This window comes from Tiliqua scincoides, chromosome 10 (genome assembly GCF_035046505.1).
Source record: "Tiliqua scincoides isolate rTilSci1 chromosome 10, rTilSci1.hap2, whole genome shotgun sequence".
Classification (NCBI taxonomy): Eukaryota; Metazoa; Chordata; class Lepidosauria; order Squamata; family Scincidae; genus Tiliqua; species Tiliqua scincoides.
Genome location: NC_089830.1, coordinates 27,915,519 through 27,935,986, shown reverse-complemented (window position 1 = coordinate 27,935,986; position 20,468 = coordinate 27,915,519). Strand labels below are relative to the sequence as shown.

At 49.5% G+C, this 20,468-nt stretch overlaps 2 protein-coding genes across 2 annotated transcripts; both read right to left on the bottom strand.

Annotated features, from left to right (window-relative positions):
- Positions 1–1,187: 1,187 nt before the first annotated feature.
- On the bottom strand, positions 1,188–14,257 carry LOC136661119 (adenosine deaminase domain-containing protein 2-like). The gene is made up of 10 exons (XM_066638138.1): positions 14,189–14,257; positions 11,115–11,253; positions 10,589–10,714; positions 9,638–9,788; positions 8,197–8,361; positions 4,626–4,834; positions 3,719–3,953; positions 2,882–3,014; positions 1,835–1,992; positions 1,188–1,380 (listed from the first exon to the last, which is right to left on the bottom strand). The coding sequence occupies exons 1-9, from the start codon at positions 14,255–14,257 to the stop codon at positions 1,882–1,884; spliced, it is 1,338 nt and encodes a 445-aa protein (XP_066494235.1). The 3' UTR covers positions 1,188–1,380; positions 1,835–1,881.
- A 627-nt stretch (positions 14,258–14,884) lies between these two features.
- Positions 14,885–19,804, bottom strand: LOC136661118 (ribonuclease Oy-like). The gene is made up of 9 exons (XM_066638137.1): positions 19,716–19,804; positions 19,580–19,637; positions 18,708–18,775; positions 18,507–18,564; positions 16,754–16,818; positions 16,192–16,305; positions 15,617–15,665; positions 15,289–15,363; positions 14,885–15,076 (listed from the first exon to the last, which is right to left on the bottom strand). Exons 1-9 carry the CDS (start codon positions 19,802–19,804, stop codon positions 14,885–14,887), a joined length of 768 nt encoding a protein of 255 aa, XP_066494234.1.
- Between the last annotated feature and the right edge of the window lie 664 nt (positions 19,805–20,468).

Genomic DNA, 20,468 nt, shown 5'->3' with positions numbered 1-20,468 from the left:
TAGGCTCTAGATAGGCATTATATAGGTGCTATATAGGTGTTAAATAGGTGTTAAATAGGCACTTTCAATACAAGTAAATACTACCTGCATCACAGCGATATGTTTTACTTTTGCAGGATTGCAAGCCTGTGTATTGCACTGGTGTGTAAATAAAAGGCTATGTTGCATGTTATTTCTATGTATAGAAATACATTTTCCATTGCATGCAGAGATGCATTTATTCTATGCAAATTATTGTTACATGGCTTTACAGATAATGAATGCATCTTTTTTTAAAAAAAAAACCACATCATTTTCTCTTCATGAAATTTGGAGGAGTTACAGGTATTTGATGTTTCTCCAGACTTATCCTTTCATTTTGCCCACCAGTGTAGATACCTGACATCATTGCCCCCGTTGAGAAAATAGTCGCCCCCCCCCCCACCTCTAGAATCCTCGCTGGGGGCCTGCTGCTGACCCATCTTCCATCACTGCCCACCACCCCTTTCTGGAACACTCAGGGTGGGGCTTGGCCACTGAGGGAAGCCCAAGCAAGCTGCAGGGGGTGCAGCAGCTCTCATAAAACCTCAATTTCAACTTCACCTGCCCTATATTGACAGGGGTCAAAGGAGGGACATGTTGCCCTGGTAACTGACTGGCAACACCCTCCTTTTGATATGCTGAGCAAGAACTTATTCGGTTATTATGAATACAACAACTCTGGTCAAAGAGGTTTTCTTCAAACCAGATGCAGATTTCCTGAGTCTGCAAAAGGCCATTACAGTCCCATGGATGGCAAGCCCTAATCAAGGAGGTATTTCCTTGCAATTTTGGCCATCCCCAAAAGGGGGCGTAGAGTGGCCATTGTAGCTGTGACTTTAAAAAATCCATAAGCAGCCTTGTGAAATGCAACACCATTGGGGGGAGGCACCCCCAGCATCAAAAAGGTCATGGGGTCAAGCCAGCCAATGCTCAGAAGAGTCAGTCAAGGCAGACCTTGAATCCAGGGACTGACTTGTGGGAGCAGCAGCAGCAGCTTTGCCTTACTGGACAACCTTTTCTGACTCAAGACACAAGTTCACAAAACCCCAGCACTGCTTCAGTTTGAACAAGCAGCCACACACACAAGTCCCAAGCTCAATATGTCTTTACTAAGTCGGCAGGCCTGTAACTATCCTGCCAAGGAAGCAACAGCCAATACACAGATTTACAAATACAAAACAGTGAAGTCCCAGCTGGAAAGTAGGCCTGGATTAAGTACCCAGACATGTCAGCTTCTCTCTTGATAACTCCCCAAAACCAGGTGGGAGCCCTGAAGACTGGGGAGGAAGCAGGGCGGGGGGGATCAGATTGTGGTTTTGTTTCACAGGATGGGGTTCCTTCTCTGGAGCCTGTTGTTAGCTGTTGAAACAAGCAAGACTTTCAACTACAAAAAAGCAAGAAGTTAAAACACAATCCTGAAGATGTACAAACAAACACAAACAGTGAAACATCAGCAACAAAACAAGAAGACTTTTGGAGATGAACAAGTCCAATTTTTTTAGAAACAGGAAAACTGGCAACCTTTCCAGAAGGATACAGCAGTGTCTGACACACAGTGTCCTTCTCACACCAATGTGAGATGCACGTGCATATCAAATGCTGCACTGGTGTACACACACACACACACACACACACACACACACACAGTGAGTACAAAGAGAACAGGCAATATCCTCAAGCCTCTCCTTCCCAGAAACAGTGACATTAAATACTTCCTGCTAGTTCCACCTTCTTCCCCTCCTCCCCCCCCCAAACCAACATTATTCAGAGCTTTCTGTCTGCTTGGCAAAAGACAACCTACAGCATCTTGTACCTGGAAAGTCTTCCGTCTGCAGGCAGCTGCTTCTCTGCCAGGCCAGCCTAGCTGGCAAAGATGTCCACCAGCTGCTTCTGGGGCCACTTGCCATAGTTGTGTAAGCGCAGCTGCTTGTAGACCTGGCACTTGGCATTCTGGTAGGCTTCAGCTTGAACCTAGTCAAAGGTGAGAGAAGCAAATTCTAACACAGCATTTTTCAGTTGATGGTATGCGTACAAGCAGTGGCACTTGAGGTGCTGTCCAGTGGTATGCGCGGCTCTCAGGGGGCACCCACTGCCTGGCAGCAAGACTGCAAACAGCAGTAGGAGGTTTGGCGTGCAGAGCTCCAGCGTGTGGTGTTCACATGCTTGAAAAAGCCCACCCACTCGCGCTGAGCCTCTTTCCGCTGTTTGTAGCGTCACATCTGGCCTCCCAACTCAGAAGTAACTGGGGATGTCGTGTAATGAATGCTCCCCTTCTTCCTTTCCCATTTCTCCCCAGAAAAGTAAACAAAATATTCTGGTTTTTTAAAAAAATTCTTTATTAAGAGGCATCAACTAAGACACATTTATTATTTCTCTAAATTTACACGTGCTTGCAAACAGCAGAAGCTGAGCTCTCTGAAGGGCAATTAGCTCCTGCAGTATGCAAAATAATTTCTAATTGCTCTGCAAAGAACTTCGCTCCTGCAGTTTGCAAAATAGCTACTCAGCTCTTTTGCAGGGCAGTTAGCAGCTGTCTTGCAAACTCCAGTAGCTGAGCTGTTTGCTGAGTAATTAGCAGCTGTCTGATTTTTGAACATCAGGGCTTGAGATAATGAGTTATCTGACCTTGCCATCATCTGTGTTTACATTGGAAGCTCTGCTCAGCACTTCGTGACCCAGCAAAAATCAGTTTGCAACTCACCCGTGGGTCTTGACTGGGAAACACTGTTCTAAAGAAATATTTACAAGGAAGACTGGAGACAAGGAAGACTGAAGACAAGGAAGACTCCACATCCAGCACAAAAGAAAAACCAGTGCAATCAAAGACAGGCTCATTCTGCCTGAGTACTGCAAGACTCACTTTGGCTTTGTGGTATGTGGGCAGCATCACCAGGTCCTCTCTCGCTATCTCCTTCGCCACCTTCCGGAAGGACTGCAGCATGGCAGCCTTGCAAAGCCGACTGGGGCGGTACTGATCTGATGGATTCAAAATGCTGGTGGAGGGAAGAGAGATTCATAGGAGTGCTCTTGTGTGACTCAACATCGACCCCAAGAACAATGCAAAGACTCCTGAAAGACAAGGCATCCTCCCAGCATAACCCGGCCAGAGAACCCAGAAAGTGACTACTTCCTACGTGCAACATGGTAAAATATAACTTTAAAAAAATGACCATTTCAGTTGTCATGTGTACATCTTTAAAATATACAGTATGCAGTCAGGATTCAAGGATGGGGGCTAAATAGAACTTCCAAATGCTTTGGGTATTATCATCCTTCACAGCTTCCCAACTCAGCTTCCCAAATGTGCACAGACTCCCAAACTCAATACAAAATTTGACATCAACAAATTATCGTGAAACACACTATCAAGTTGATGATTCTCAATCAGCTCCTGTTTAGGCTGCCAAAAACACAGCAGAAGGATAGAAGTTTCAGGGAGACACATCACACACCATCTGGTCTTATTCTCTGATCTTATTCTCTCCAGAATAAATGTGATTGACTCATTAGCACATGTATAAATTTGCAAACACATAATTTGCAAAAACTGGCTATGCTTTGTGAGAAGCTGCAGAATTTGGCTTATAAATAAGCTTGCCTGCAATAAACCAGGAGTGATTCCTGACAAAACACACCTCCTCGTGCGCCCCCACAGGCCCGGCGTGCCCCCACCCCCGCCTCAGGGTCCCCAACTCACTCCCGTGCTGCCTTCCCCACAGCCCCGTCCACAAGTTCCAGTATCTCGTCTCCACCACACCAGTTGAGGCTCAAGGAGTGACATTCTGGGGGCACGTCAAGAGGGGCCACGCCGGGGCCCGGGAAGAGATGCACCTCGTTCTGCCTGTAAGGTTTTGGCAAGCCATCCTCAGGCCCCAGCTGCAGTCGGCCGTTGATGGCCTGGTTGAGGGCAAAATGGTCTTGATGGGAGTCAGCTAGAACATTTAATTAACAGAGAGAAAGGTCATTGTGGGGAGAAGGCAGCAAATACGAGAGGTCAACATGATCTAAGTTATCATGATTAATAGAACAGGAAAGTGAGAAATTTCCAAATGAGTGTCCACTATTAATCCACTTAATCCAATGCAAATTTAGTGTTCACAGTGAGTAAATATATTTAAGAATGTAACTGCTTCTTAAATACTGCAGCTTTCAAACATCTGAAGTTTATCATGTGTGGCTCTTACGTTAAGCAAGTTTGACTAACCCCCCTCCCCCACGCTATATACCGTATTTTTTGCTCCATAAGACACACTTTTCCCCCCTAAAAAAGTGGGGGGGGGAAGTGTGTGCGTCTTATGGAGCGAATACTGGGGGCAAGGTCCTCATTTGCACAGACGCCACAGGGGGAGGGCAGGCGGAGAACAAAGGGGGCAAGGTCCGCACCGGGGGCAAGGTCCTCATTTGCGTAGGCGCCAAAGGGGGAGGGCAGGCTTACTTTAAAAGTAAGTTTTCCTCCTCTAAAAACTAGGTGCGTCTTATGGTCAGGTGCGTCTTATGGAGCGAAAAATACGGTAGATCTGGAGCGTAAGTTTCTTCACTTCGGGAACTGATAGCATCATGCCAGGAGTCCTTCAAGGGACTCTGTGTGGACATCCGTAACTTACCCAGGACAAGGCTGGTGATGTAGACAGGGTGGATGAAGTGGCTGAGGAGGGCGCCCTGGACCCCCAGGACGCTCCAGCGGGTCAGCTTGTCACTTCCAGAGAGGCAAGAGGTGTAGGCAGCACTAGGGCAGCAGGATGAGACGGGCCTGAGAGCACCCTTAACGTCAATGTGGAGTTCAAGCGATCGACGTGGCTGCACCAATGTGTCCCTGCAGGCAAAAGAAGGATGTGTGCAGGAACCAGGGGCAGCTCGCAGGTGAAAGGTTCCAGGCCACAGCCCGAGAGGCACACAGTCGAGTGACCTGGCTAAAGCTACACTAGTCTGGGTCCAGCCAGGGCATGGAGAGTTCCCCAGGGCTGGGAACCTCACATGTACCACTGTGCAAGAGGGATGAATATCAAAGGTTTTCAAGATAAAGGGAAGGGGTATAAAATTTTGAATCCAATTTTTAAAACCTCAATTATGGTCAGTTTCTCTGCTGAAAAACAGGCTTGGAATTCATGTAAATGTATAATCCCTTATGCACCTGCACTCTGCTATGGTAGCAAGGACTGGGAAAGCCACTACAGGGGTCATCCTCTGATTCATCCAGGTGACCTTTCACCCCATTCTATACCATCTGAGCCTTTGCCAGTGGCTCAGAGCTGGTACTTTGATTATAAATATTTATTACGAGTTGACCACCAAAGACCACAGACACTGACCTTTCCTCTAACACAGAATCTCTTGTCTGGCAAATATATAAAGAAATGTTTTATTTAAGTATCTTTAAACTGGCCTATTTCTTGGATATGTAAATCAATCCACTCTGCCACTTTAAGTTGAAGCAAGGGTGAAAATCACTGCCAGCCCTTTCTCTTCCGCATCCTCATAACAGGATTCCTGTTTGAAAATGCATCAAGTTAGCCCCAACAAAAGTGCCCTGGATTTAAGCCTGCGCTGCCTGGTTGGTTGGCAACCTTCAGTCTCGAAAGACTATGGTATAAGCCTACAGCACCCGGTATTCCCACGCGGTCTCCCATCCAAGTACTAACCAGGCCTGACCCTGCTTAGCTTCCGAGATCATGGTATAAGCCTACAGCACCCAGTATTCCCAGGCAGTCTCCCATCCAAGTACTAACCAGGTCTGACCCTGCTTAGCTTCCGAGATCATGGTATAAGCCTACAGCACCCAGTATTCCCAGGCGGTCTCCCATCCAAGTACTAACCAGGCCTAACCCTGCTTAGCTTCCGAGATCAGACAAGATCGGGCATTGCGCTGCCTAGCTGTCAGAAAGCAGGTGGTGTTGCAAGGTCAAGAGCAAAGTTCAAAAGCAAACTCAGTAGGCAAGAGTGGTGATTGTCTGCAAGCTTTATTTCGTTGCAAGCAACGGGCTTCTCAGGGACTCCTGTCCAAAATGAAGAGAGTAATGAGAGCTATGTGGAACTCTCAGAGCTCTCAGAGAAAAGAAATTTTCCAGTGTGTGCCTCTCCCTTATATTCAGTTCTGGCTCCTTTGTTTGAGGAGTCTTCCATTTCATTGGCTGATGTGCGACATCAGAGATGGGGGCTTTCTCAGGATTGGTTACAGATAAATTTACAAACATTTGATTGGTTAGTTCCAAGTTACAGATTCCAAATATAGCCAAAATTTACATTGAGACATATAGAAAACACTGTTTCCAACAACCACTAGATGGCATTGTTTACTCATTTATTATAGAACTGGTGTGCTTATCTCTGATCACCAGTTCTATCTTTTCAAATTCCTTTCTGTCTGGTCTCGTCAATCACTGGTTAAACTAAGCCTTTTGTCTTCCCTCTATTAATTCTCTTTATGTGACTTTGTTATTGTGATGCATAGTGGTATAATTATATTTAATACAAGACAAACTAACTTCTTATTGTAAATATGGAGTTTAAGAAACCTTTCTCTTTATTTCAATTAAATCTAGCCTCTCCTGCCAGCGTTTAGCTCTGACAGAGGTTCTCAGGAATGTTTGCTAATTAGGGGCTTTCTCATATTATCTTATTCCTGTCCAGCTGTTTCTGCTGATGTCTGTATCTTGGAAAACTATTTTAATTAGCAACAGATTTACTGTCTCTGCCAAGGCCTTCTTTCCCATTAAAATGCCTCTAACCTGTGTATAACGTCTAGTTTTCTCGCTTCTTGCAATAATTTATTATTACAAGTTACAATTTATTATTTATAATTTATTATTACAAGTGCCAAGAGATATCGGCTTCTTGATTAATTGGTGCAGGTACATCCTGCTTCCTGCCTCCCCCTAGTTCTCTGTATGTTGTATCTAATCTCACTTTAAGTTGTATATTTCTCTAGTTCCAATTAGAGTGACAGGTGGGGCCTTGAGTCTATAGAGTTGGAATGCTTTTCTTAAGATAAGAGTTCTAGTGTCTCCTTGTTAATTAACTTCTGCCAGACTTCTGCCTTTGAAAGTTAGATTTGAATTACATTTTCAAACTTGTGGCTTTAAGTAAAACTTAATAACTCTCCTCTTTCTGTGTATTTCATGCTTTGATTAAACTATTCTAACAGCTAAAACTCATTACTGTCCCTTTATATATGTTGATTACATTTTTTAAAAAACAATCTCTACAATTATTGAGGCATTAAAGAACTACTGGCATGCTGGCATGTTTATTCTGCACTTCTGTAATGCTATGGTGTTTATAACTCTTCCCAGTCTTTATTTAATACTGTATTTTTGTTTAAAATGGAACAAAAGGTTTAAATCTGGAAAAAGCCTTTTCCTATGTGTTTTCATCTGTTCAGTTTAGTGTTCATTTATCATACTACCAATTAGCCTGACAGATGGAAAATTCAGCTTCTTTTCACAAACAGTGCTTTGAAGCCTGAACCATTATCTTGTCCTTGGAATTCCTTGAGACTGATTTACTGCCTGCTTGCAATTTTGCAGACAAAGACCAGAAAAATGTTTTTTTTCCCAAACATATAAGCATTGCTATACATATAAAAACTTCTCTTATTTCTTAATATTTGTTTGTGAAATGCTAAACATATAAACATAACATTTTGTTTTAAACTAATTTAACTATAAACATCCATAAACATAATGGCTTATGGCTTTCATGGCCTTGCCTCAGTGGGAATAGGATGGGGAGGGGACACAGGTGAGTGGCAGAACACCTGCTTCACATAAAGGGCTTTCAGTTTTCTTAGCATCTCCAGGGAAGGCTGGGAGAGGCACTCTGCTTGAAAGTCAGCCAGTCATGGACTGAAGGTCTGACTTGGTGTAAAGGTAGCTTCATATATTCAAAGTGTGGAAAAACAGGCTCCTCAGGTTTGTGCGTTTCAAAAACCCATCTGAATGGGCCAGAACAAAGAAGCAGACACCTTGCAAGATGCGTCTCAAACCAGTTTCAACTCCCTTGAAAAGAATTGTTGTCCATCTCTATCCTCATGATGATCATTGTCGGCCTGCTGTGTTTTTTTAACCACCTTTCAGCTCAGGTGGGGAGGTGCAGTGCAAGCCCCACCAGGCCGCCAACCCAGCCCTTCCCAACCCCAAATCACATCAAATCCTACCCTGATCCACACGTGGCACTCACTGAAAGTTCGCTGAAACTCCCCTGGGTGCACAGTTCAGGTAGAGATGCAAAAAGACCTTCGGTTTCAGGGCCATGTGCACCCCGTCCTCTGCGCGGCAGAAGATGCACTTCTCCAAGGCATCTGGGTCTTGGCTGCAGCACATGAGGAGCTGCTTGTAGAAGTACCTGGGGAGAAGGGATGGAATGTGAACCACACAGGAAGAGGGAAGCCCTCTCACCATGAACTCTGAGGCAGACAACTCAGTGGTCAGATTCTGGACACCATTGAGGGACACAGACTGGGAGAGACACAGATCTGGCCTACAAGGCTCCATCCATGAGAAAGTTCTGTGCATGTCCTGGTGAAACAAACATGAGCTTCCCATAAGCCTACTGAGCAGGCATCACAAAGGGATCTGTCTGGAAACAGCAGCACTCACTGAGCAGGACAGAAACAGCCTTGGTGTGCTCTTTTTTCAGGCTTTTGAGAATCCTGGTTTTCATTTAAAAATAAAGTGCCAAGTTTCCAGCCCTCATGAATACAGGATGGTTCTGGTTAAAGACAGAGCCTAAGACAACTAGAGGGTCAGAATATATTCTCTGAGGCTATTCCTATTTCCTCTTCCCCCTTCACTATCAACCGTCAAGTGCCTTGGAATATGACACAGGGTTACAATCTGAACATTTTTTCTTTTTTCTTTTAATACAGTAGTTCCCAACATTTTCAGCACGGGGACCCTCTTTTTAGGCAAGACAACCTGTTGGAACCCTCCCCCCCCCCAGATCTTAAGCAGAAGTGATGTCCTTAAGCAAGATGTGACATCATTGTGCCAGCAGTGCTGGAAGTGATGTCATTAAGCAGCAAGTGATATCATTTTGGCTTCTTGTTTTTCAAAAACATATTTCTCTGTTTGGAGGTTCCTTGAAAATGCTGCAAAAATGCAACTTTTTAAATGTTGTGCAAGTGCATCTATGATAGTAAAAACTCTCCAGGACCCCCTGAAATTAGCTCACAACCCCCAGGTTGTAAACCACTCTTATAACACAACTTCCAACACACACTGTATTCAGGTAACTGTGGAAGCAATCCCTCGTCAAACATGTTCTGCAAACTTGTTGCTTGCTCCGGGGCGGGGGGGGGGAATAGTGGTTATACCTGACTAGCCCTCTCCCAGGTCCACCCCCCACCTCTTTTCAGTAACAGAACTCTAGAACATGCAAGGCAGCATGCAAGGAGAGAGCTTCTGAGCAAGTGCAGAATGATTTTTCCAACTGAGTAACAACAGCCAGTCCCTTCCTACATCTGGGATTAGAAAGAAAAAACTTTTAGTGGTTTCCAGGCATGGTGGATCTCTGAAACGAAAGCATTCTCCCACACCCACCAGCTTCCTGTCCCCAGCACTTCCTTAGTCATCCTGATAAATCTGAAACTACATGTCAAAGTGAGGAAGGAGCACCTTACCTGATCAGTGCTCTGCGGGCCACCACCAGCCCATGCATGTCGTGCATTCTCCGACCACTGAACTCCAGCCAGCCTTCGTAAGAAACGTCTCCCGTCCCCAGGGCGACCAGCTCATAGGTCTCTCTGCAGGGACTCTGGCAGTCAGCAACCTCTGTGGGGCAGGAAAGGAGGCATGAAAGAGCAGCTGGAGCTTAGCAGGCAAGAGGGTTCCTCTCTGGTCTGAGCCAGCCACGTGGGCACCTTCAGGAGACTCACACCTGGGCCAGACCAAGCTTTATGCTCAGTGGCACACAAGCTCCAGCAGGACTTGGAATTCAGGAGTTCAACTCAAAGGGTTTTCTATCCTTCGCAGCTCTGATTCCACCTATCATTGACTTACCCTTAAGGGCGTAAGAGCCTTGCTGGACCAGCCCCAAAGTTAGGAATGGACCTCAACAGGTGGGAAACCCTGGCCTCTGAGCGACCAGCTTGGAGACAGGCTGTGCAGCATGGCCTTTCCCAGCTTGAAGAGACACTTGGACAACAGGCTGAGGCAAAGAGGCAAAGAAGGAAGGCCCACAGCCAGGGAGACAGACCAGGGACAGACTGCACTTGCTTCCGGTGTGGAAGGGATTGTCGCTCCCGGATTGGCCTTTTCAGCCACACTAGACGCTGTGCCAGAACCACCTTTCAGAGCGCGATACCAGAGTCTTTTGAGACTGAAGGTTGCCAATACAATATAATATATTGTAGGCCTAGGAAGGCCTAGGAAGCCTCCAAGCACAGCATGAAGACAACACAGTCCTAGCCTGCATCTGTTCCCCAGCAACTGAACAGGGAAGTTCCCCCTGGCTATCTTGACAGACCATGAATCTGCCCAAAGCCATCAAAAACTCAGCGCCATTCAAGGGAGGGGCGAGCAACCCAGCAACTGGATGGGACCCATTCTTTCTCCAGCTGGCTATCACTCACCTTTCTCCAAGATGAAGGCGGCCACGCTGCTCAAGCAACCTCGATAGGGCAGCTCTTTTCCAAGAAGCAACTCGCACATGTCGCTGGTTATGGCGGCGCAGCGCTGATCATGGGGGATGCCGCTTTCTGGTGAGAGGACAAGGGCAACCAGCTTCCTCACAGGACCCACATCTGGTCGTCACCTGAGGAGCCGCTGATGGGCAAGCAGGGCAGGCCCTTCTTGGGAGCACACTGACTCCCTCTCCCTGACAGCCCATTTAGTTCTCCATCACTTTGTGCTTCCATTATCCAAGACTGATTTTGTGCACCAGGAAGTAAACAGCTGGCTTCCCTGGTCAGTTGAGAAAGTGAATTTTGCTCTGTTCTTTTTAAAATAGTGTTCTGTTCTTGTTCCATGGTATGCTAAGTGTTATTGTGCTCTGCTTTGGGGGCCTTGGCCAAAAGCCATCTTTAAAGGCAGTCCCAGTTCACCCATAGCCCATGCCCGTCCCCCAGCTGGGCCCAATGTACATTCCCTCTCACCTACCTCTTTCTTGTGCAACTGGAGCAGGCCCAGGAGAGCTTGCATTGCAGAGGGGCTCATCCCAGGTTTCAAGTGGAAGCCCCTCTTCCTTCCAAGGGGACTGGGGCTGCCCGGTCTGGAGCGAGGCTGCCAGGTTCGCCTCCTGAAGACATAAGAACAGCCCCACTGGATCAGGCCATAGGCCCATCTAGTCCAGCTTCCTGTATCTCACAGCGGCCCACCAAATGCCCAAGGGAGCACACCAGATAACAAGAGACCTGCATCCTGGTGACCTCCCTGGCATCTGCCATAGCCCATTTCTAAAATCAGGAGGTTGCACATACACATCATGGCTTGTAACCCGTAATGGATTTTTTCTCCAGAAACTTGTCCAATCCTCTTTTAAAGGCATCCAGGCCAGATGCCGTCACCACATCCTGTGGCAAGGAGTTCCACAGACCAACTCTCAGCATCTCCATCCCCAGACATTTTTCTGGGGAAAAGGCACATAGGTAGATATTATAAACACACCACATGGGAGAAGAAGCAGCATTTTAAAATTACCCTTTTTTAAATTCAACTTTTTCAAAGTTTTTTTTTAATGCCTGCACACATAACAGACACAAGGCACAATCCTAACCAGGTCTACTCAGACGTAAGTCCTATTTTGTTCAATAGGGCTTACTCTCAGGAAATTGTGGTTAGGATTGCAGCCACAGGGATTTACTTCAATACAGCCATGAGGCACACAATATCGTCAGTCCTTAGGCAAAGCTCAGATACTCTACCACAGCTGAGCATCCTGTCCATATTTCCACAATGATTTTCTCAAATTGAATCCATGCCATCCACAAATCAAAAACGTTTCCTCTAGTCTGAATGAGAGATCAGGAGATCAATACGACCCCAGCGGCAGAAAGATCCACAAGTCATGGAACGATTTGACTCAAGGATAGAAGTCTTTCTTCCATACATAAAGAGCATAATGGACTGCACAGGTTGGGTTCTGCCGAAGGTGAATTTGAGACCAATCTTCAGGCCCACTCAGAAAACGCAGCAGAAATTATGTTCAGCAAAAGAGGCAAGGGACCCCCTTTCCTTGGCAGGGGTTTGCAGAATCCCACATAGCCATGGTCAAGTGTACATAGGCACCAGGAGAAGGAGCATGAACACCAGTGTAAAAGAACATGAGAAGCAGCGTGGGTTGCTACAGGTTGACAAATCAGCTGTGACTGAACGTGTGGCAAAAACAGGCCACAGGATGGATTTCCAACAGGCACAAGTATTGTCTACGACTACCCAACACCATGCTCAAATTTACAGGGAAGTGATCGAGATATAGAAACACTGTCACAATATGAACAGGAAGGAGGAGATTTTGAGCCTCAGCAATGCTTGACCACTAGCCGTTAGAAATGCTGGATCCAGGAATTCAGGACAGGAAAAGAACTGGATTGTGGAAAGAAAGCGCATAGTCCTTTAAGGAACACATGGTGAACAAGATCAGTGGACAGTTATTGTCAGTTGCTCTGGGGTGAGATGAACCACCTGTGGTTCTCACCTCTAGGCCTTTGAAAATGCTCACCACAGTCATGGGTGACACGTTTGGAAATGGAAGTCTTCATGGACCTTGGCCAATAAGCCCAAACAGTTCTTACTGCAACCCCAAGGTTTCTTAAGCTCAAGGTGCACATTTTCAAAGTGACAGTTGGGTTTGACAGTCACATAACCAAAGCTCTGCCAAGAGATGGCGAGCCCCAGAATTTTCTTTTGCAGTCCCACAAATTGCACCCCAACATTTCTCACCCCCTAAAGACCACCATCCTCCCAGAGGTCTCCCCATTGCACTGGGTCAAACCCATCCTCCCTCTGGCCCTCTCCCACCTCAGAAATTTCTTCCTTGCCCAAACTCCACAACTGCCTCACAGAACCCGCCCCCCCAGTCTCTTGCACCAGTGACTAAAAGTTCCAGAACATTCCCTCAAGGGCCAGAAGAGTCTCCTCCACCAGTGTTTTCCAACCAGTGGTACGGGTACCACCAGTGGTACTTGAGGTGGTGACTGGTGGGGTCCACTCACAGGACCCCCCCCCCTGACACCTGCTGCCTGGCAGTGAAACCAGAAACATGACACAAGAAACAGTGGTGGGAGGCTCTTCTGCACTTGAAAAGCTCTCAGGTCCACCCTGAGCCTCTTCCTGGTGCTTGCCATCTGGCCTCCCAGCCAGAAGTAACGGTCACAGTGTCATCACCAGTTACTTCTGGTGGTACTTCAAAAAGTTGGGAGCCTGCAAGTGTCCCCCAGACGGCCTCGCTCCGCACAGCCAGCCAGTCAGCACCGCGCCCAAGAGAAAGCCCTGCACCCATTTCTGCCCGGCGCGCACATCCATCCCTGTTGCGTATACGCAACGTTGGCCAGTGGCCTGTGGGAGAGTCTGGCCTGAGGTTCCAGCGCTGGAATGGGGCGGTGGGGGGGTCAGTGGAGAGCCCCCTGCTTGTGGGGGCTGGAGCAGGGCCCGCGGGTCTCCCAGCAAAGGGGCGCCTCTGTGCAGAGCCGGCCTCCCCTGCGCTGCCCCACCTGGCCAGGGCTCGCTGCACCTGCCCGATACAGCGCGGGGGGGGGGCAGGAGGCACCCTTATGGGGGTACTAGGGAGGCTGGGGGGCGAAGGGGGGAAGCCGGGCTGGGGGCAGACCTGTGGGACCCGGGCAGTTGTCACCAACAGCCCCCCTCACCTCTGCTCTGGCCCCTCCAGGTTCCTTCTCTTGCTGCTTTCTGAGCCTGGACGGCAGTGGCGGGCTGCCTCCAAGCACCCCCCTTGGAGAAGACCCTGCCCCCCCAGCAACCCCCAGCCTCCTCCCCCACCCCCAGCCACGCACCGGCCAATGAAGCTGGGAGGGGGAGGAGGAATCGCGTCCACCAGGCCAGAAAAGGGAAGAATCCCACCGGCCTCAAAAAGGGGGCCCAGTCTCGCCGCCCGGTGGGGTGCTGGAGACACGACCGGGGCACATGGCAAGGACTGCTGTCACAGCGAGCAGACGTTCCTTGACAGTGTCACATCTGGGAAGCAGCGGGCCCGAGAGAGCAGCTCTTGGGCTTACCACGAAGGAGCCCAGTGGCTCTGCTGCTTTGGTGCACTCCGGACACTCTCCACGCCACAGGCTCCTCATCGCGGTATTGCAAAGAGACTTCGGAGTGCGCCTGGTTTTCCATAGCAGCCAAGGGGCAGCCGGTGGACCTGATCGCTGCGTCGCGAAGGCGCTAGACCTGGGCTCCAAGGACTGTTCCGGCTGCTGCCGCCGCTTTCCCCCTGCCTGTGTTGCCCCCACTCTGTTCCCCCAGGGAAGGGGCCCAAAGGTGACTTGGTAGCCCCTGATAAAATTCCTCTCAGAGGCGCTGGTCCCGTGGCACTAATCTGGGAGGGTCCCGTTCCTCTGCAAGCTTACTCGGAAGTAAATGCCCCTTCAAGGAGGTGCAGCGGGAGTGGTCATGGGGGTGGGGGTGGGGGTGTCTCAACAAGCGGCCTTGCAGGAAGGGTGGAGATTCGGGTTGTAGAGGGTCGGGGGAAAGCGCCCCCCGGGGCGTAGCTAGCGGGGGCGCAAAGCACTAAGTTTGGCAGGGAGCCTCCCCTCCCCTCCCGTAGGGCTCCGAAGGGGAAGGGAGGTCCGCTTGCACGCCCCAGCGAGGCGACGTCATGCTCTGCCCCCTCCAGCTGCGCCACTGGTGCCCCCCGGGTGGGGTCTGGCCCCCCCCCCCATCAATCAGCACACACGGGCCAGCTGAGCACTGCAGGGACTTTATTGGCCTGGTCGGCGGAGTCCGGGCGGACAGGGGTTCCGGGGGTGCTCCCGGCTGGCGGGGAAGTAGAAGACGCTCTGCTGGGGCCCGCAGGGCTTGTAGGGGGAGGCTCCGCGGCCCGTCGAGGCGATGCAGCCCGTGGAGAAGTTGCTGTGCAGCGAGGCTTTGACCTGCACCAGCACTTGGCGACCCTGCAGAGGAGAGCCAGGGAGGCCGGACTTGGACCTGGAAGCTCCAGGCTCCCATCCCCGCTCGGCCACGGAGCTTCCTGGGGCCAGGCACTCTCCCTCAGCCTCGCCTACCTCGCAGGGTCGTTGTGAGCGTACACCACCCTGAGCTCCGTGGAGGAGGGGCGGTATCAACATGACACTGCAGGGGGGAGGTGGGGGCGACAGGAGCTCACCCAAGTGTCCCTCACGCACTGTAGCTCGTGCTGGTCTCCCAGCAGGGGCTGCAAAACTGCCTCCAGTGTGCTGAGCTGCAGGGAAAGGAGGACGAAACAGGGTGGGGGTGTGAAGCCCCCCTTCAGATCCCAAGAATGGTGGGAGAAGGCCAGCCCTGCTGGGTTTGCAGACCTGCCACCCCTCCTGCATCACCCAGCAAATGCAGCCGGAAGATGGAGAAGGACAGAAACCCCTTTGGGTAAACAGCCCCCCCCCCCCAGTTATTTCTGGCTGAACTCTGATCCCTCCCCCCCCCCAATTCCCTAGAGCTCCAGAGACACCCATTACCTGGTAGCCATGTTTGCAGGAGGGGACGATAGCTGCTCCCTCCAGCACCCTGCACAAACAGAAGGCCCTGTTCTGGTGACCAGCCAAGACAGAAACCCAGGTGCTACTTTTTGTGCCAGTCCAAGGAGCCCCAAGTGCCTCCAGTCACCAGCACAGACGTCCCAAGCACAGTCTGGTGTCTTCCTTAGGGGGTATGGGGGAAATAGAATACCAGATGCAGGGGAGTGGCAGTGAGATGCAAGTATCTTGTGGTCTTGTGTGTCTTCCTGCATCTGCATCTTGTGGGCTGCTGTGAGATACAGGAAGCTGAACTAGATGGAACCTGGGTGATCCAGCGGGGCTCTTCTTATGCTCTTATGATGCTGGGACTGAAGGCAACGCAGGCTTATTCTGGGCCTAATTGCAGCCTCAGGCCAGAGGAGTCCTGGGTCAAAACCCAGCAGTCCCCAAGGAAGGTTCAGACTTACTACCTTTAGAGACTTGGCGTTGTTTTGAAGATTTGTTAACTGCCATCCAAATTCTGTCCAGGCAGAGCTGGGTAACCAGTGCTGCGGTCGCTGTGATCCTTGACTCACCTGTCAATATTGTATTTGGTATGCAGGAAAAGGGCAGCTCGGAAGTATTTATTGGGAGAGCTCAGCGCTTCAGCGCAGCCAGCACAGGTGCCATGTTTTTGCCATTCATTTTCCCTGCGGGAGGGAGAAAAAGGCAAGCATCAGCTCATAGCTGATCTCCCTCTTTCCTGACATGGCAGCAACATCACCCTTGGTAAGAAAGGAATCGCCAAGATCCCCAGAGGCAAGTCATGCCAGAGCTGAGCAGAGGGACTCTGAGCTCTGATGGAACAGGCAAAATGAGTGGGCTGTCCTATGATGTCAAGGAGGATCCCTGACATTCTGAGAAAAGGTGAGTACGCATCTTTTTACTCTTGAGGTCTATCTCCAGTTTTCAATCCAGAAAAAAACAACCGTGCCCCATATGTGTAGGACGCTTGGAAGATGCTGCTTCTTCACACTGTCTGGTCACCTCTTAATACAACCAGAAACAAATCAACCCTTTCCTTTTTTCTCTCTTCTGTTTTGGGTTAAAAAAAAAAAAAATCCCTGCCCTTCTGACTCCACCACTGCCAGGGCTTACCAGAACTGGAAGTTGGTCAGATTGGTGAAGGTTGGCCAGTGGCTGTTCAGCTCAGATGTCAAGTCCTGCAGGAAAGCAAAACATCACTCTGAGACCATCCCATCAAGGGTTTTAGACCACAGACCCAAAGTAGCTCATCAGGTACTGCTCTGGGACTTCCTTGAGGCAACCGGGGGGGGGGGGGGGAGAGAGAAGCATCTGCATTAACTTGAAAGCACCAGTCTCTGGTTGATTGGGCAGAGAGGAGGCTGGAAGGAACACCCAGAGGCACAATGCTGGCTTATTGCATTTACTTAAAACATTTTCACCCCACCTTCCTGTGTGAACTTCTAAGGCAGCTAAGAAGAAAGTTGCGAAAAATCCACACAAAGAAGCAGAAAACAGTCAGAAGCAGTAAAACAGCAGCAGAGAAATGGGAACGGCAGGGTTAAAAGATCCATTAAGAGCTTTGGAGAGAAAAACTGTCTTTGCCCAGCACCTTCAAGCAAATAAGGTAGGCTCTGAGTGAGTTCCCCGTCCTGGGGAAAGCATTCTGCCTCTGGGACAAGTAGTATAGCTACAAGGCAGCAGTATGGGAAGGCTATGGGATGGGTATGGGAAGCAGTATGGGAAGGGAAGGGAAGGCCAATTCTATGCTTGGGATCATTAGGAAGGGTATTGAGAACAAAACGGTTAGTATTACAATGCCGTTGTACAAATCGATGGTAAGGCCACACCTGGAGTATTGTGTCCAGTTCTGGTCGCCGCATCTCAAAAAAGACATAGTGGAAACGGAAAAGGTGCAAAAGAGAGCGACTAAGATGATTACGGGGCTGGGGCACCTTCCTTATGAGGAAAGGCTACGGCGTTTGGGCCTCTTCAGCCTAGAAAAGAGACGCCTGAGGGGGGACATGATTGAGACATACAAAATTATGCAGGGGATGGACAGAGTGGATAGCGAGATGCTCTTTACACTCTCCCATAACACCAGAACCAGGGGACATCCACTAAAATTGAGTGTTGGGAGAGTTAGGACAGACAAGAGAAAATATTTCTTTAATCAGCATTTGGTTGGTCTGTGGAACTCTTTGCCACAGGATGTGGTGATGGCGACTGGCCTGGACACCTTTAAAAGGGGATTGGACAAGTTTCTGGAGGAAAAATCCATTACGGGGTACAAGCCACGATGTGTATGCGCAACCTCCTGATTTTAGAAATGGGCTATGTCAGATGCAAGGGAGGGCACCAGGATGAGGTCTCTTGTTATCTGGTGTGCTCCCTGGGGCATTTGGTGGGCCACTGTGAGATACAGGAAGCTGGACTAGATGGGCCATGGCCTGATCCAGTGGGGCTGTTCTTATGTTCTTAACTACAATTCCCAGGAGGCCTTGCAGGTCTCTTGTTACCTGGTGTGCTCCCTGGGGCATTTGGTGGGCCACTGTGAGATACAGGAAGCTGGACTAGATGGGCCTATGGCCTGATCCAGTGGGGCTGTTCTTATGTTCTTATGGTTGCAGGTGCCTCAGTACACCATGTAAGCGGCTCCTCCCTCTCGCCATTGGAGCCATTCCGGGCAGAGCCAGCAACAGAGGTTGCCCCCTGTGGGTTGGTTGGAGGCCCAGTGCCCAGGATCATTGGGCTGTCCGCAGCTGCAGGTATGTCCCATTCGAAGCTTTTCGACAAGCAGCAAGAAAAAAATGCCTGGCAGTGTGGAATGAGAGTTTGCTGGGCTTTGGATTCCAGGAACAGCGCAACACAAGAGGCCACTACTCACCACCAGATCGGAGGGAAAGAGGTACCAGTAGGGGCAACACTTCATGACGTTGCTGGGCCTGTGGATTGAAGGGGTGAGGAAGGCACATGAAGCACAGCACGCCCACAAGACAGAGGTCAGAAACCCCCCTTCACAGAATTAATGCGTGGCTCAGACAGATTCCGCCATGCCAGATAAATATGCCCCCAGGGGATGTCTCACCATAATCCGTGGATGGTCCAGTTGCCTGTGTTTTTGGACATCACACACTCAAACTTTTTTCCTAGAGCCTCCAGAGAAAACACAAAAGGAGAACATGGGGGGCTCTCTGTTGGTTACCCAAATAACTCTCTAATCCTGCACAGTACCAGCACCCTGCATTCCCCTCTTTGCTAAGGTTTGAGGTCCCTGAAGCTACTCCATTGTCTCCTTGTCGGACCCGAATCTCTGTGTGTCTCTCCCCATCGTGCCCCAATTCATAGAAAGCTTCTTCGTACTGCAAGTCTAAAATTCACCTGACCTTTTGTGACTTTCATAAGAACCTAAGAAGAGCCCTGCTGGATCAGGGCCAAAGGCCCATTTAGCCCAGCTTCCTGCATCTCACAGTAGCCCACCAGATGCCCCTGGGAGCACTCAAGACAACAGAGACTAGCGTCCTGCTTTCCCCCAAGGAACTCTGGGAATTAGGGTTCTGTAACAAAGTTCGGAAGGAGCATTACAGTTGCCTTTTAGGGGAGAAAAAGCCACTCCAGTTCTCAGGGTATCTTGGCTGAATTGATGATGATCAATATTTTAAAAAGCCGTTTAAGTCTGTAGTGTAGATTCCGTGTAGGAACAGGAGGAAAGAACCTCCAGGCAAGGACAATGCAATTTCTGTGTCTTGTACAGCACCCAGCACATTGGCCAACAGCACCCCCTATCCAGCCTCACCTTGCTTCTGTTTTTCAGTTCTTGCCTTCAATTTCTCCTTTTCCTCCCTAACTCACTCTTTATTGCAGCTTCTGTTTCACTGTATTTCCAATGAGGTCATTTATGGGATTTTTAAAAATTCAGAAGGGTTAAAGGGTCCCTGATTATAAAAAGCTCTTGCTCACCACACAGAATGAACCTGGCCACATCTGGACAAACAGCAGGCAGCTCCAAGGGCAAGACCTGAAAGGTGGGGTGCAAAAGTTATTGAATGGAGTTCATTCATCCAGGCTTTGTCTCACCCAACTGAGTGTCACCTACCTGGAGTGCTCCGTCTCCACCAGTGCCCTAGTGACAGTGAGTGCTGTGAAAGCCCCCATGGCCAAGAAAAAGGCTGCCGGATTCGCCATTGTCCCTGCAAGATAAGCTGAGTTGGTGAGGTAAAGAAGCAGCAGTTGTCTCTCTAAAGGAGGAGACACACCCAGCACAGGAAGTGGTCTTCTGAGACTGTTCTGCAGCAGCTCTCCTGGACTTCAGGGAGGGGTCTTTTCCAGCCCAGTCTGAACCTGGGATCTTTGGCAGAGATCAAACTGAAAGCGCTTCTCTAGCTCAGCAACCCCTGCCCGCCTGGCACTGCCAAAGAAAGCCCTTGGCAGGTGTAAATAAACTCCTGGCGGGTGGCACTGGTGTCCTCAGAATGAGCAGCGTCCATACCTGGCATCTTGTAGCCTGCCGAGTGGAAGAGTCAGACACCAATTGGTGTTCCAGGAAGAAGAGCAGAACCAGTTTCACTTCTCTACATGATGAACGGAGGGGATGCTCAGCTGCACCTCTGTGGAGTGTCATGATTCTCCCTGAAACAGGAACCTTAATTGGACGGACTGAGGCCAGCCAGGGGTGTATGCAAACCACCAAGTTTCACAGAACTGTTCATTAAGTAGAACGGAAAGCAGGCAAAAATCTCTGGCAGGCAGTGATCGGCAACGGGCCACCCTGGAGCCAAGCCCTATTTCCTGAAAAGCACCATCTCACTGCAAGTTGCCAAGCCCTGGGGTGAGAAGAAGAGGGTGTTTG